Source organism: Drosophila nasuta, chromosome X (assembly GCF_023558535.2).
Source record: "Drosophila nasuta strain 15112-1781.00 chromosome X, ASM2355853v1, whole genome shotgun sequence".
Lineage (NCBI taxonomy): Eukaryota > Metazoa > Arthropoda > Insecta > Diptera > Drosophilidae > Drosophila > Drosophila nasuta.
Window position 1 is genome coordinate 4,804,188 of NC_083459.1, and position 16,649 is coordinate 4,820,836.

At 41.9% G+C, this 16,649-nt stretch overlaps 3 protein-coding genes across 3 annotated transcripts; 1 reads left to right on the forward strand and 2 right to left on the reverse strand.

Moving 5' to 3' along the window:
- Positions 1–39: 39 nt before the first annotated feature.
- Positions 40–10,553, reverse strand: LOC132796334 (UNC93-like protein). The gene is made up of 5 exons (XM_060807475.1): positions 9,885–10,553; positions 7,950–8,813; positions 6,744–7,277; positions 4,367–5,759; positions 40–2,542 (listed from the first exon to the last, which is right to left on the reverse strand). The coding sequence occupies exons 2-5, from the start codon at positions 8,094–8,096 to the stop codon at positions 2,175–2,177; spliced, it is 2,442 nt and encodes an 813-aa protein (XP_060663458.1). The 5' UTR covers positions 8,097–8,813; positions 9,885–10,553; the 3' UTR covers positions 40–2,174.
- A 327-nt stretch (positions 10,554–10,880) lies between these two features.
- On the reverse strand, positions 10,881–14,190 carry LOC132796336 (protein prenyltransferase alpha subunit repeat-containing protein 1). The gene is made up of 3 exons (XM_060807477.1): positions 13,346–14,190; positions 12,891–13,279; positions 10,881–12,168 (listed from the first exon to the last, which is right to left on the reverse strand). Exons 1-3 carry the CDS (start codon positions 13,438–13,440, stop codon positions 11,411–11,413), a joined length of 1,242 nt encoding a protein of 413 aa, XP_060663460.1. The 5' UTR covers positions 13,441–14,190; the 3' UTR covers positions 10,881–11,410.
- Positions 14,191–14,538: 348 nt separating this feature from the next.
- Positions 14,539–16,584, forward strand: LOC132796335 (U3 small nucleolar RNA-associated protein 15 homolog). Its single transcript, XM_060807476.1, has 2 exons — positions 14,539–14,720; positions 14,796–16,584. Exons 1-2 carry the CDS (start codon positions 14,631–14,633, stop codon positions 16,320–16,322), a joined length of 1,617 nt encoding a protein of 538 aa, XP_060663459.1. The 5' UTR covers positions 14,539–14,630; the 3' UTR covers positions 16,323–16,584.
- The last annotated feature ends 65 nt before the right edge of the window (positions 16,585–16,649 follow it).

Genomic DNA, 16,649 nt, shown 5'->3' on the forward strand with positions numbered 1-16,649 from the left:
CAACTAAACACGCAAATACACTTGCTCACTCTCTCTATCTCTCTCTCTCCCTTATAGCTTTTAAGTTGCCGGCACGCGAGTGTGAATGGCATTGAGAGTGGGAGTGGGAACAGCGAGTGCGAGTGCGAGCGAGAGCGGGAGAGCGAGGTGTCAAGCGTGTCTAATAAGCTGTGTTTAGAAATTAAGACGAGGCGCAGCTTTGTGCTCTCGCTCTCTTACTGTTTGGGAGAGATCAAAAGAGAGAGTGAGAGGCTGTGTTGAGTGTGAGTGTAAAGCTGTCTGATATGACGTCAAATGTCAAGTTGAAAGCTCATTTTAATTGCAGAATTGCAAACAAGTTCAATGTGGATAATCGGTTTATTCAATTTGTACACATATAAAGTATTTATTTATTTATAAATTATTTATGTGTATTGTGTGTCTCTGTGTCTGTATTTGTGTGTATGTGTCTGTGAGTGGAATGTGCTTAGCATTTTGCTGTTTAATTTCATAAAGTAACTATTTATCTCATATTTAAGATTTAATTTTTAACTCGGTTTTTTCTTACTATTGTATTTTCAACATTTCGATCTTATATATTTGTGTCTGTCTGGTGTACGAATTCTAACAAAAAAAAACATAACGAACTGTTTTTGCATAGATATATCCATATTATGTATATATATCTCTGCCTTTGGTAATATAGTTTTTATATGTGTATATATTAGTTAATATCTGATCGATTTGCGAAAGCTGTTGCTTGTAAAGTTTCAGTTACAAAATTGTTTTAAAAATTTATTTCGATTTTTTTTTGTTTTTCACTTGAATTTTAATTTCATTTATCAGCAGCATAAAATGTTAACATTGTTCTTAGATCTTAGGATTTTTCACCTTTATCATTTTCAATATGTTTATCATATTTGTGTGTGCGTGTGTGTATTATGGAGAAGGGACGGGGAAGGAAACTTTGGATACTTCTCTTCCTTCGATCGACTGGCTATGGATTCTTACTTCTGTTTTAACAAACGAAACCTAAGGACATTTGACAACACTGCTAAACTGTATTCGCACATTCACATTAGAGTATAGTACGTATATCATGAAAATTGTTAGTAGAACGATGTGACATCCAAAACACATGCATAGATCGTACATTTCTAGGAGCTAACAACAAAATTTTGTTCACAGCTTTTTCAGAGCTTTTAAGTTTTTCGTTTTCGTTTCCGATTTCATTTTTTTTTTTGTGTTTTTTTGTTTTTCGTTTTTGGCTGTCCGTATTCAGTCATGGGGCTCAATGTCGAGGGAGGGACATTGAGATAACAATACAATTGAATATCATTTTTGGATCTAGGATCTAGAGACATGCATAGGGTTATATCTAAAAATGTGTATGTATGAGTGTGTTTTTGGTTGAGTGTAGAATATTACGTTAAGATTTACATCGAGGAATACGTTTTTGATGGCACAAAGTTGTCGCTTAATCATACATATACATCTACGAGTATAATCCATTTTAAGCTAAGGCTAATTTAAACACATGCTATCCAAGCGCATGCCATAACATTAAAGAGAGCAGCATCCTTACTCTCTCTTTCATTCTCTCTACCTCTACCTCTCCCTCTCTTGTCTTGGAGTTTTTCTCTTGTCAAAATTTAGATTTGCAAACGTAGGCAAAAGGATTCTGGAACAACATTAATGGCACTGGTATTATGAATATGTTTCTTTGCTCTTCTTCTACTTCTTCTCTCCTGTTGTTGTTGTTATACCTTTCAATCTTTCAATCTCTGAGTAATATGTTTGATCTCAGTGAACTCCCAACATCAAATTTGTAGACAATGCTTCTCTAGATACATCTGAAGATGCAGTTAACTTGTTCTTTTGCTGATTAGCATTACATACATAGAATAACAGTTACATTAAGAATTACAGTTACAAAGTACATACATACAGTATGGTAGACAGCTATGGACTTGGATCTATCTCTAAGCATGGACTAACTGCTGCAAATCCTTGACAACAACAAAAAAAAAACAATACTGTCTGTAATTTCGCCTTCGCTCTCTCTCTCTTTTTCTCTCTTCTCCTTCTCTCGCTCCCTGGAATACTGTGCGTGCTTTTCGAATTCGAATTCCATTTCACATGGTATGGGTGCGGGCCACAGTGCCCCGCCGCCGGGACTAGCTGAAATAGCTGCGTCATAAGCTGATCAACGTCGCCTTGCGCTGCGCCTCCAAGCGCATCTCGAGCATCGCATACGGGGGCACACTGATCACCAGCAGCACCACCAACGCTATGATCTTCATCGATTCGCAGAGAAATCCGTGGGCCGCAAATGTGACGCCCAATCCAAGGAATCGCAGCGCTTGCAGCGGCGCCGTCACCTCCGTCACATGCTCGTGCTGCACGTGATTGAGGGTGACGAGCGAGAGCAAGAGCGTCTCCCACATCCCGTTGCAGGCGCCCCACGATGCGGCTATCACATAGAAGAGTGCGCTGTCGTCGCTCGACGGCTTCCAGCTGGACAGCGCCAGCAGCAGACACGAGTGAAAGAAGAAGCCAGCCACTGTAAGTAAAGGAGAAAAGAATTAGTGACTGTATGTACGTAGAACAAGTAAGAATTAGTGGATGTAAGTATGTAGAACAAGTAAGAAAGCTACAGTCAAGTGTGCTCGACTGTGAGATACCCGCTACCCATTTTGAAAAGAAGCAAAATATTACCGAAATATATTACAAAAATGCTAAAAATATACCAAATGGTATATTTGGTATATCGATATAGTACCACATTCAAAATATACAATCGACGGAAAGCAACCCCCTAGTAAGTAGGCGTTTTTGTCCATACAAAAGTATTTCTTTAATAACTTCGACAATTTGTATCTGATCGCAACCAAATTTTCAGGAATCACAACTACCATAGTTATTATTGTATATACCAAAAACTCTAGCTTTAAAATTACTCTTCTTATTCGATTTTTGTTGATTTGCGGGGGTGGAAGTGGGCGTGGCAAAAATTTGAAACAAACTTGATCTGCGTGCAAACATAACAAATGCTGTCGAAAAAAATTATTGCTCTATCTCTTATAGTCTCTGAGATCTAGGTGTTCATACGGACAGACGGATATGGCTAGATCGTCTCGGCTGTTGAGACTGATCAAGAATATACATATGTATATACATTATAGGGTCGGAGATGCCTCCTACTACCTGTTACGTACATTTCTTGCCGGCACAAAGTTATAACCCCCTTCTACCCAATGGGTAGCGGATATAAAAATATGTTGCTAACTGCTTGGAGATTCCTTTCTCCAAAGTATATACATATGGGTAATTCTCTGAGGGATGTCGCGTGTGACCAGCCTTACAGTGACAAAAAAAACATATTCTGAAACAATTTTAAAAATAAGAAAAGGTTATTTTTATAGCTCTAGATTATTACTTTAATTAGAGCTATGAATGATTTTGGATTTTTTTTCTGTTTTGTTTTCTCTTCTGATGATTCATACATTTTATCGTAAATCAAAACAAGTTCCCATAATCAATCTTAGCTCTAAAAATAGTGCTAATCCAAAGCTATAAGAATAACCTTCACTTATTTTGAAAATTGTTATAGTTTATGTTTTTTGTGTCACTGAAAAGCTGTTCGCACGCGACATTTACCAGAGAATTACCCATATGTATAAACAACGCAAATATTAGTGATGGCTCGAACTGTTGTTGGATCAACATTGAAAATAACTAAGCAAACTGAGGCAGATTAAATGCTAATTTAATGGGGATCAATTTATTATAACGGCGCAATTGAAACGTCAAGCAAAATTGTCTTAAACGCAATAAACACATGAATATTTAACATATACAGACGATACTGAACAAATCGACTGCTATACAACAGTCAAAGTGCATTTGCCCCAAGAAGTATGCTACATTTTTTGCTTTAAAAAAAGGATTGCGTTTTTTTTATAAATATAAAGTAAATAAAGATTGTGTAAATTGAACCTAAGGATATAAGGAAATCGCTGTTAATTATTAGGTCCAGACCCGAGTCAGCAGGTCTTGAGGATGACGTATTGCGTCTTTGAAGCACTTTTTGCTTTTTTTCAGAAGGAATGGGGGTAAAGGTAAAAGAATTGTTTTTTCATAAAAAAAAAATGGCGGTAAGACTAATCAAAGTCGAAATTTCACTATAAACTAGGGTAGTTTTTTTGCCAACTAAAAATTACCCAAACAATTTTTTAAAAAATACCGTACGACCGTCGAAATTTCGAACGAAAATGCTGAAAATTGTTTGAATTATAGTGGGTGTCAATTTCAAGAACCGTGTTTCGAGTAAAACGCGTTTAAAGTTTAGACTTTACTTATTTCGACAATAAATTTTTGTACTCACAGATGACGACAATGCGCTTTGTGTGTCGCAGCAGCATGCTCAGCGTGCAGGAGACAATGAGCTGCATCAATCCCATGCCGATGAGAGCACCGGCGATCATGCCGATGCCCAAGGAGCAGGAGACAAAGGCGCGCAAGAAATCGCCCAGCATGTAGCTCTGTTCGGTGCCCACAAAATAGGCCAAGGGTCCGGCAAAGAGCAACGTATCAGTGACATCCTTGGCGGCGCGCTCCTGTCTACCGCTAGTGGCTAGTCCCTGTCGACCCTGGATCAGAGAGAGGAGCAGTGCAATCAGCGAGAGCAGCACATAGAGCCAGAGCAGCGATTGGCCGCCAGCTCGACTGCCGCTCTCAATGAAGCCGGCATAAATCGAAGGCGACGACGATGTCGTGCTGCTGTTGTTGTCCAGCTGTGACGTCCAGCTGAGCTGAGACTGCTGTAGCGGACACATGTCGGCGCCACAGATGCGTTCGCCATGCTCGTTGCGATTGTAAAAGTCCTCAAATTGCGGCAGATTGGTCGGCAATGTGGCATTCCCCAGCTGCTGCTGCTGCTTGTCCTCGTTGGCCGACGAGCAGCTCCAATCGTTGGCATTGCAGGCCAACAACAACGAGGCCAACAACGCACCCAAAATGAGGCCCAGATCCTGCGAGGCACGAAACCAGCGAGCCAAACGTCGCACCTTCTGATCCCGATTGCAGAACATCTTGTGCTCCTCGTGCAGCGCATCCGCTGGCGTCCCCGACGACGCCGCCGTCAACGTCTGAGCCGCACCCAAGGCGCACTCGTGTTGCGAGCAACTCAATCGGCCGCCATAGTGGACAATCAAGGCGGCCTTGCAACTGTTCGCCGCACTCAAAGTGAGGCCGAGCAGCAAGTAAGCTGGCAACAGCGTGTAGATCGAGGCATAGAGATGTGACAGGAGAAACAGTGTGACGGCCACACAATTGCCGGCCAGCAGTGGAGCGTAACCATAGCGTCGAATGAGTCGAGTGCTGGGCAAGCACATCGCTGCCGCCAGCAGAAAGAGTGCACTCAACAGCAGCGATCCAATGTTGGGTCCAATCTGCAGCCACTGCTCGCGATGATGCCACACCGAACTGGAGCCCTGCAACGCCATCACCGGCAGCAGCACAGCACTCATCAAGCCATGGGCGATGGTCAGGCAGGTGAATTGACGCCACACCTTTTGACGCACATGGGCGGGCACCTTGTGGCGGCAGTTGCGATTGTTCAGCGTGATCAGACGGCGAATCGAGGTCGCCCCAATCGAGCTGTTGATCGATTCGCGACGTCGCGATGCCGCCAGCGCCGCCTGCACCTGATACGACGACACGGGATTGATGCGATGCGAACGCGTCGAGATCGGCGATGGTGAGTAAGCGGTCAAATGCTGCAAGTAAACGAAACAGCAAGTTAAAGTTAGTGCGTGTTTTTGTGTAATCTTAGCAAGAGAGAAAGAGAGAGACAGAGAAGGAGCAGACAGAGAGAAGCCTTGTTTTTCCTGAGTAACAATGCACTTCTATCTATGGATTCCTATGCGACACAAATGTAAGCCTCTTAAAAGTTATCCCTTAAGAATACTAAACTAATTCAATTAATTTTCTTTAATAGAGAGCGGCATTGATGACGCGCCCACATTCCCGATATATTTCTAAAAAAAAACCTAAACACATTACTTCACTACACCGAAAACAAAGCTTGCTTCTTAGACCACAACTTTCATAGCATACTTTTTGGGGCTAAATGAAAAGTTAAGATTAATACGAGTGCCGCAGAGAAGGATCTTGGAAATTGACTATAGTCAATACAAATTTGAAACCATTTCCACTTTTAGCCAGTCTGGATTAAATTAATGCCTAATGTCACATTTGAAAGCTTAAATTATGAAATATTTTAAAAGTAAACTAAACCCAAACGTGGCAATCATTCAATGCATTGCTGCTAGCATACAAATAAACTAATTTTATAATAAGTTAGCTTTGGCTGAGTGTGTATTCTAATCCAAAACCAAATGCAGTTGCAATTATTTAGCCTTGAGCCATTCGCTCAACTGTCGATTGTGAGTCTCGAGAGAGAGAGAAATGCGTCTTTGTTTAAGTTTTAATTAGATATTGTGCAACTACTGTGGAAATTAATCCGATAGCTTCGATGCTTCGACATTTGCGTATCTCGCCCGCAACCCTCACATCGCACTTTAATTCAATTCCAAGTATTTCAAGTTGCTGATTGAGTGACATTGAGTTAAATTGAAGCTGAAGCACAGTGAATTCTATAAATAAATGACGAGTGTTGTTGCCGCTGGCTCTGTCTCCTTCTCTGTCTCCCTTTCCATCTCTGTTTGTGGCTGTTTACATTTTCCCAGTTGCCCACTCACCTCCATCATTTGCTCATCCCAGATATTCTGGGCTCCACCCGAGCTGCGCGTCCTTGTTCGCAGCACGCGATGTCGTGTGGTCAGCGAGTGTCGATGTTGTTGCTGATGCTGTTGCTGCTGCTGTTGTTGCTGTTGCTGCTGCTGCGCATGATGATGCGAATGCTGATGTTGATGCTGATGCTGATACGTGTGTGAATGGAACGGATGCGGATACTTTTTGCCAGCCATTCCCAGCATGGCAAGGCCAGTCAGTGTTGTCATTGTTGTTGCCGATGCGGTTGTCGCCACTGTTGTCGTTGCCGTTGCGGTTGTTGTTGTTGCCGTCGCTGCTGCTGCTGCTGCTGTCGAAGTCGATTGATTCTTGGTACCATGACCACTACTCAGCTCACCATTGCCATTACCACCAGCTCCTCCTCCCAGTCCGTTAACAGCCGTCGTATTTGTGCCCGTCGTTGTCGTGGTGGTCAGACTTAGAGAACCGCCGCCACCGCCGATGCCTAGACCAGCCATGATATAGGCATTATACGATGATTGCTGCAACAGAAAGTAACAAAAGTTATTCAGCGCTTATATGATACAAAGTGCGATTCAATTTAAATCATTATTTGGATAGCGTATTGCACTTAGTACACTTATTAAGGCCAAGTTTAATTTAGCTTTCTGTGCAACTGACGGGCAAATTGGCATATAAATAAACCCACAGACCCATATTGTCAGGTTTAAGATCTTCTAAAAGCATCATTTTGTTACCCCATCATCATCCGCATCATTTTGTAATGATTCCAACTAATAACAATCCAAATCATATCGATTATGAAATGAAAACAATAATTTCATAATTAAAATATAAATAAAACAAAATAAACATACATAATAATAACTTAAATGTCATATTTAAAATTAAAATAAAAATAATAATAAATATACATAATAGAACACAAATAATTTCGTAATTAAAATATAAATAAAACATAATGAAAAGTATTTATTATTCTTAATAGAACTTAAAAAAAATAATAATTTCAATAAAAAAATAATAATAATAAATAACTTGCATTTAAATAAGTTCACTACGAATCCTAGTTTGACTTGTAAATTGGATTTACATTCGAAGCTGAATCGGTGATCGACAGTGCTGCACTTATGGATAACACCGATTTTCTATCGCCCACACATAGATAGATTAAGAAGAAGAGTCACACTCACCTTTCGCTGTTGCGCAAACATTGAGAGACGCTCGCGCTCGCGACTCGTGTCCATGACACGCTGCTCCAACAACAGTTCATACTCCCTTCGCTTCTCCCGCTTGCGTTCCGCCTCCTCGAGTTCATGCAAATTTGGTAGGCTGCCCATTTTGTCTCCTTGCTTGTTGTTGTCGTGTTGTATCCTATTTGCCAAATTGCGCAAGTTTCAATGACCTTTCTATGAATATTTCTCGCTTCGCTCAGCTCAGCTCCGTTGTTGTTGTTGTTGTAATTATGGTTTTATTTGCTGCTGTTGCTGTTGTTGTTTCTGTTGCTTCAGTTTGTCTACTTTGCATGCCGGAAACGAAAAGCAGAGAACGGCCATGACTTAAAATTCAATTTTGCAATTTCCATGCATATGCATACACAGACACAATCACATGCATACAGATGCAATTTTATGTTGTTGCTGTGAAGTTAACTGTTGGCGCTTTTGTTTGTCGTTTGATGTGTCGTCAACTTCGCTGCCATCGTCATCGACATCGTTATCGTCATTGTGGCTCTTGCTGTCGCCGCCATTTTATTGCCGCTGCACTCGGCCCAAATGCAAACTCTAGTCACGTATACGTATACGTATGCGTATGTGTGCGTGCATATGAATATGCATGAGTGTTGTTGTCTCTGTAGTTGTTGTTGTTGTTGTCGTTATTTGGCGTACTCCGCGAACGAGTTCATTGCACTCAGCAGTGAGCTGCCAACTACAGCAGCAGAGCAGGGGCTGCAAAACTGTTGACGATGAGAGAGGGGGGGATATGCACCAGTTGCTGTCTCTGTTTATCGATATGTTACATAGACTGTAGAGTAGTTGATGCTGTTGCCGTGTTCTCTGTAATGCAATGTAGATTATGTTAAGTTAATACATATGTATGTATGTACCATAGACATATTTGCATATACATATGTATGTATGTATATGTAAGTAGAACAATTTGCGTGAAAGTAAGTCAAGAATGAATGCGATAGCGAAACGACGACAGCTTGACTTCCGCGCATAAATGCAAACAAACAAACTTATTGCGTTGATTTGCATACTGCCATACACTAACACACACGCACTATGCATATATGTACATGCATAATAAACATGTTTGTGTGTATTTATTTATGAGCTGCTGCATAAATAGTTAATAGGCCAATGCCAATGTGATAGTCCTCCCCTTGCTCTCTCTCACCCCTTTTCAATGGCTTGCTTGCCTATTCAAATACACACGCATACACTCGAAGGCGTTCAGAAAAAATCATCAGGTGTGTCCATTGCCTGTGCACACACACATACATATGTACAGGCACGCTTATATGTACATACGCACACATTGAAAACTCTCATGAGAAGCAAAACGCAAAAATCTCAATGCAAGAGGACGGACGAACGGACAGACTAAGAGACAGACAGAATTTTAGGGGGCGTCGGCGCTGGCAATTGTGCGTAGTTAACTGTAAATGCAGCCATCTTAAAAACTCATCTCTACTTAATTTGCATTTATTGCTGGAATTGCCAACTGTCAAAGATTTTTCAGGAAATTTAAATGGGAAGACGACCTTCGGACAATAAGACAAAACTTGACTTGCCTCGCATCCTCCCCCTCCGATATTCCACAACCTAAGGCTGTGCGAGTTACTGAGGCGTAGTTAACTGATTGGCCGCCACTCTCCACCTCATTTCTCTTTCTCTCTCACGTATCATAAATATATTAAAGCAGAGAACGAAAAACTAATATTTTAAAAGCCAAACCACACACACACACCCACACACACACCAGGCACTCGCACTGATAGCACACACATATTTTACACAAGCCTACGCGTATGCATGTGTGCGTAGTTTTCTATTGGTGTGTGTGCGCCATGTTTATTTGCATTACATTTCGAAAAAGTTATGTTTTATTTAATCGCTTACCTTCTTGTTTATGTATTATTTATATAGCCGAGATAAAATTTGAAATAAAATTTATTGCAATCACTATTTTTGACACGAAGCGCGCTTAGAAGAGACTGCTAAAAGAAATGTCCGTTCTCGTTTTGTGTCTGGCTGTTTCTGTTTTCCTTTTTTTTTGCTTGATGCTTTCGCGTTGTCGTCTCGTTGTTGCCTTCTAATACTCTTCTCTCGCTCTCTACCAGTGCTGCTGCCTCTTCTTCTTCTAATTTGACTAGTACTGCTTCTTCTTCTGCCTCTGCTTCTAAGTCTTCGTCTTCAGCCTCACGCAAACACTGAACCAAAGTCAAACCCTCTGCTGCTTCTGCTGCTGTGACTTTCACTGCTGCTGCTTCTTCTTCAACTGCTGGATGCTGCTTCTGCTTCTGCTGCTGTTGTTGTTGTTGCCATCGGAGCTGACATGCGCAGTGATTGATGTTGATGCCATGCCCATGTAAGCAGCCATCGCCCCCCGTCCCTCGCCCATCTATTTAATGAAGCTGCTGCTTTGTGGTTCCATTGAGAAAATTGAATTTCCTTGGTATGAAACATGAGCTTACGGCTCTGAAATCCTCTTTTCAAATCAATCAATATTTTCCAACACACATTTTAAACTCAATTTCCAGAATATCGACAAAAAAAAAAAACTGCAATGCAATTACGAAAATTGCATTAATTGTAAATGAAATGTAGCAAACGAAAAAGCTTCAAAATGTATTTAAATATCTGTCAAACTGAAATTCAATAATCAAAAAAAAATTTTTTTGAATTATAAATTAAAACATTATTACAGGAAAAATTAAAATAACAGAACAATTGAAAATTAAATTGAAATAAGCAATATTAATGGAACAAAAAGGAAAATAAATTAACAATTTAAATTGATGTGAAATGGAAAAAAAAATTTTGGAATATTAAAACCGATAACTGGAAATTTTTGAATCTGAAAAAAATGTATATACAAAAATCAAATGAATAAAAAAAATGAACCATCAGTAACTTGTGAATAAATCTTTGAAAACTTTTCCACCGCACATGAAATATTTGAAAAGTGATCTTAAACACAGAGGATTAGCACATTTGTTTGCTATTTACTGAATTTATTAAAAACTATTTGCAAAATTGGCTAACAGACATGCACTACACATGAATATTGAATTGAAATAGAGCATCAAAGATCTACTAAACAATTAAAAAATACAACTAACAAGAGCAATATTCAAATATTTAAACGTACGTCGAGATATATGTATATAGTATTTAAACTGAATTGTCTATTTGATCTCGATTCAAATGCAATTTGTCATTAATATGTATCGAGTTGCAATTTGCAATTATTTTGTTTTGTTGCTTTTTGGAATTCAGAATTGGACTAAAATGAGTTGTGCTTTGAGCTGAATCTTAATAAGAGAGGGGATAACAAGATATTTCCATATATGATGTCGCTGTTTGGCTTTACGGCACATGTCGAACATTTGCAAACAAATATTTTGTTTAGACGTCGCTAACATCTAGCTGGTGTCCTCCTCCTGCTCCTGATCCGGCTCCTCCGACTCCGCCTGCTGCTGTCCAAAATTCAAATGAATGTGACACCAGCGCTTATGCTTCTCCCCCAGCCGACTCTCCACACGTCGCACAGCGATCAGAAATGGATGCGCCTCGTAATCGGATTGCGGCGGCAAAGGAGGTAGATACAACGATGACGACGACGATGTCATGCCACTGCGAGCGACGCCGGTCAGCAGACGCACCGACTGCTCCACAATGAACTTGAGGGCGGCGCGTCGATGCAGCTCGAAGCAATCGCGATGCCCATAAAGCGTTCGCTGCTCCACACACAGACGCACATCGCTGGCGGCCACATTGCAGCAGTAGAGAAACGATCGCAAGCGTTGCACACTCACGCTGCTCCGCTTGAAATCCGGCAACAGCAGTTGCAACACTGCCTCCTCGGCACTCTCGTCAGGATCCGCAGCAGTTAGTTCGTACTCGGCGAGCAGCTGCAGCAAGCAACTCGGTTGCTCCTCGGCCGCATGGTAGCCCAGCTCGTAGGCACGCAAGAGTAGCGCCTGGCGATAGTGATAGCTGCTGTAGTCGCTGATGTGCTTGCGCATGAACTTCTCGGTGCGCATCAGCTCCGATTGCAGCAGACACGGCGCATTCTGCAGCACCCACTGGCGATGCGACCAGGCGTGATAGTTGCTGGCACAGCGATCCGCGGCACGCTCACAAATGCTGATCTCATGCGGCCAGTCGATGGCATCTGCACCTGCAATCGACGCAAAAAAGTATGCTATGAATTTTTGATGATTGATTTAAGGCAAGTGGAAATGCAAATACTTGTTCGACCACGAGATACCCTGCATATCAATTAAACTTACTGTTAATACTAAGTTTTACTTTATGAATTATTTAAGAAAAGTTAAAATGGTATTAAAAAACCAAAAAAATTAAATATTGCTGCTAGTTAAAATCGTAAATAATCTAAGCGTAATTTTGAAGCTAGTGTTGCGATTTTTGGTATATACAGTAATGACTATAATTTTGAAGATTCTTGAGAGTTTGGCTGCGATCAGACAAATGTAGAAATTAATTATTTAAGAAATGGTCTTATTAAGCTTTGGTTCCGACGATCTGGTATGTATTTTGTACTCTATGGTATGTTTTGAATGCAGTACCTATTTAAATATACCAAGTATGAATTTTCGTTTCATTATTTGGTATATTTTAAACTGTTCGCAAATGTATTTGAGGTATTAATATCAATGTTCATGTGCTTGTAAAGGATAACAAAGAAATTATATGTCAACTCTCAGCAAGTCAATTAAATTGCAAATATTTATCTGACTACAAAGAGTACAAAATTCTAATATAATTATATAAAGAAATCCCATCAACAAATTTGGAAAGCATAGATCTTATAGTTCCTAAGCAACTGGCACTTAAATGAACAGACGGACAGATGGATTAAGAGACAAAGAAGCAACGTACTTTGAAAGGAGTAGAGCCAACGACGATAAGCGAATGCCTCGTTGGACTTGGGCTTCATGGAAAGCACCAGAGCGGAGAACTGCAGCTCCTTGTTGATGGTCAGACGATTCTTCTGGACCAGCTGGCGACGAATGTGCCAGAACGTCGTCACATCCGGATTGATGAGAAGCGCCACATTCAGGTACTTGGCCAGGGCATCGCTCTGCTGTTGTTGCTGGAGCGTGCGCAGCTGTTGTTGCGTCGTCTGGCGACGATGCGTGATGAGCGTACGATGGGCATGATCGTACACATGGCGGGCACACCACGATTCCAGGCCCAGATTATGCTCCACATGCACCACCGGTGACTTGTTGCAATTCGTCTCTTTGGGTATTATTTCGAAGGAGGAGCTGCAATCAATAAGGCGATAATGAATACATATATAGAGCTGGGTTGTGTGACGACTTTTAACTCACAGATCGGCATCCTTGAGAAAAACGGCGTTAATGTCACGTATGATCTTCTCGCAGAGCACTTTCTTCTCATTGTTGAACTCCACATTGATCTCCATAGTTTTGGTTTTTCCTTCTTCACCAGCTGCCGAACGACGATCGATTGATCGTTGATCGTTGATGTTCCTGTTGCTGTTGGTGATGATGATGGTGTTGTTTTGTTTCTTTTGGCTCGATTCAATTGTATTAGGCACATTTATTACTGCCAATTGATAATTGTGGTCTGTCAATTGTGGCACATCGCTCTCTTCATTTCGTTCATCATATCGCAGCCTAAGGCAGTCGCATCATTCTCCGTCTCGTTCTTTCGCTCTCCGGTTAATTAAAAGATTCACTTTGGGGATTTAATCGGTGGTCAGCGCAGCAGGAGGAGGGAGCAGCAGGGGGGGAAGGTGATGGTCACACTCAGTGGCTGAAATATGTCGCCAACAGTAGCACCATTCAAAACGAGAGCACAGCACAGAACAGCGCACAGCAGCCGGACAGTGCTGATAAATTTCAATTAAAATTGAATCTATTTGTTGATTACAGCTGTTGTTGTTGTTGTTTTGCTACCGCTCACAATGTTGTTGTTCCTCTTGTTATTGTTGTTGTTGTCGTTTGTGCGAACATGCGCCACATTTATTTAGTCAATCACGCATCGCCCGCTGCCGCCGCTTCTGCTGCTGCTACTGTGCACTGTTGTTTGCGGCATCAATTCACATAAAGCGCTAACGAAACACGTTAAACAAATTAGTTTGTAAATAAATGTGCCAGCCTCCTGTTGTTGTTTTCGTTCGTCGCTGCTCTAACATCGATACTTCATGTCTAACATCGATTACAGCCGTTTAACATAGCTCTGTTAAACTCACTCTAGAAAGCCGCATAGCATAACTGTTAAAAGTAAACATACCGTCTGTTAATGTGCATGAAAAATACTGAAAGTACCAAATGGCAGTTTAATTTGAAATTTGCGACCACACTTTGGCACAGATTTTTTATTTTTTCAACTTTTCTGTTATGCAAAAAAATCTCACATAATATTTCAAATAATAATAGTTGTATAAATAAACACTTGTAATTCATTATAATATTTGGCTGCAAAACAACATCGATGGTCACCATACAAAAATTCGATATTTTTAAAAACTAACAGAAACATCGATACATCGCAAAACCCCGCGATGTTTCTCCATCACTATTTCGTTTCTTCGCACGTGTGCGCGCGTTGTTTCGTTCACGCCGCAATTATTATTAATAATTAGGAAATATGAGCCACTTTCAGGCCACAAATGTGCGACGCTTTCAACAAAAAGCCCAGGTTGTCACACCCGACACAACATACTGGGATCGGTTAGGGGTAAGTGTGATATTGAGGAGTTTCCACATGTAAAGCTGTCTAAATATTGTTCTTTATATATTCGAAAAAAAACAGAAACCGGAGCTTCTGAAGGAACATTCCACCATTGACTATGTGGACTTCAGTCCTAGTGATCCCGATAACTTTGTGCTAACGTGTTCGGTGCGTGTGCAAATCTACAATCTGGTCACCAAGCTGGTGGTCAAGAATCTGTCACGTTTCCAAAAGACCGCCTATGGAGCATCGTTTCGTCAAGACGGTCGCTTGCTGGCTGCCGGCGACGAGGAGGGACACGTCAAGCTCTTCGACACGACCAGCCGTAACATCTTGCGTCTATTCAAGGGTCACACAGCGCCGGTGCATCGGACATTCTTCACCGCCGACAAATTGCAGTTGGCAAGCTTTGCGGATGACAAATCGGTGCGACTGTGGGATGTGGCCAACGAGAAGGTGGTGAAGACCTATGACGATGTGCACACAGATTACATACGCGCCGGTGCGATGCATCCGCAAGCCAGTCATCTCTTTGTTTCCGGCGGCTACGATGGCAAAATCAATGTCTACGACACACGCACTGAGGACGCGATCACGAGCACCTTGGATCATGGCAGTCCCGTTGAATCAATGCTGTTCCTGCCCAATGGCTCCATCTTTATCACCGCCGGCGGCACACAGGTGCGTGTTTGGGACATGATCAGCGGCTGCCGACTGCTCACCACGATGTCGCAGCATCACAAAACTGTCACCTGTTTGCGTCTGGGTTCGGATGGCAAACGCTTGTTCTCGGGCGGTTTGGATCGCCATGTTAAGATCTATGATGTGAGCACGTACAAAACGGTTCATACGATAACCTATCCCAATGCCGTTGTCAGTCTGGGTGTGGCCGCCAAGGATCAAGCGGTTGTTGTGGGCATGGTCGATGGTCTGGTGTCCATACGTCGCATGGTCGATGACAGCAGCAAGTCCAGCCAGCTGACGACCAACAAGTTTGCCCAGCGGCGGAGACAACGGCTCAAACAGCGTATGGCGCCGCCCAACAACACCGAGCCAGTGGATCATGTGGTGCGCCATGGTCGACATCGTTTGGCACAGCGCGTCTTTGATAAACATTTGCGACAATTCAATTATATTGAGGCACTCGACGCGGTGCTCATACCCCTGTACATTGACCAGCAACCGGAGATGGTTGTGGCGCTAATCAATGAGCTGTTGCATCGCAAGGGTTTGCAGCGGGCGCTGGTCAATCGGTCGGAGGAGTCGACCATACGATTCATTAAATTCCTGTCCATGCACATTGGCGAGGTGCGTTTCATGCGTGTCCTCTTAAATGCGGCCTCCAATGTGCTGGATGTGTTTGAGAAAACAACGTTTGGCTACAGCAACAATTTATTTAATGCCCTCGTGGAGCTGCGTCGTGTGATGAAGGCAGAGATTCGTTTGACCACCGATTTGTTGCAGCTGAAAGGTGCACTCGAGATGATCATCGGCGGGGCGTTGGACAACAATGAGGCAACAGAGACGAAGATCAGCTATGTGCAATCAAAGACGACCAAAATGCTGCCGTCCAAGGCTGCCGCGAACTATGTGGTAATTGTCGATTAATCGATCGCAATGCGATCGCTGATCGATGATAGTGGATCTAGATTTGGTGGCGCGCTCCTCGCTTGAAGAACTCGATCTATTGACCAGGCCCCAAAGCGACCAAAAAGCATTTTGGGAGCTAAGTCACGATGTCCGAGAGCTGTTGCTGGTGTTTTAATAATCGTTGTGATCGATACGTTTAGTTGTAAGAACATTTCTCCAAAACTTGGCATCTTTTGCGATTTACAATACGACTTGCAAATTGTACAAAATTCACATAGTTTGTTTTAATAATATAAGAAAAAAAAAATGATAAAACAATATTAATGATAATAAAAAAAAAAACAG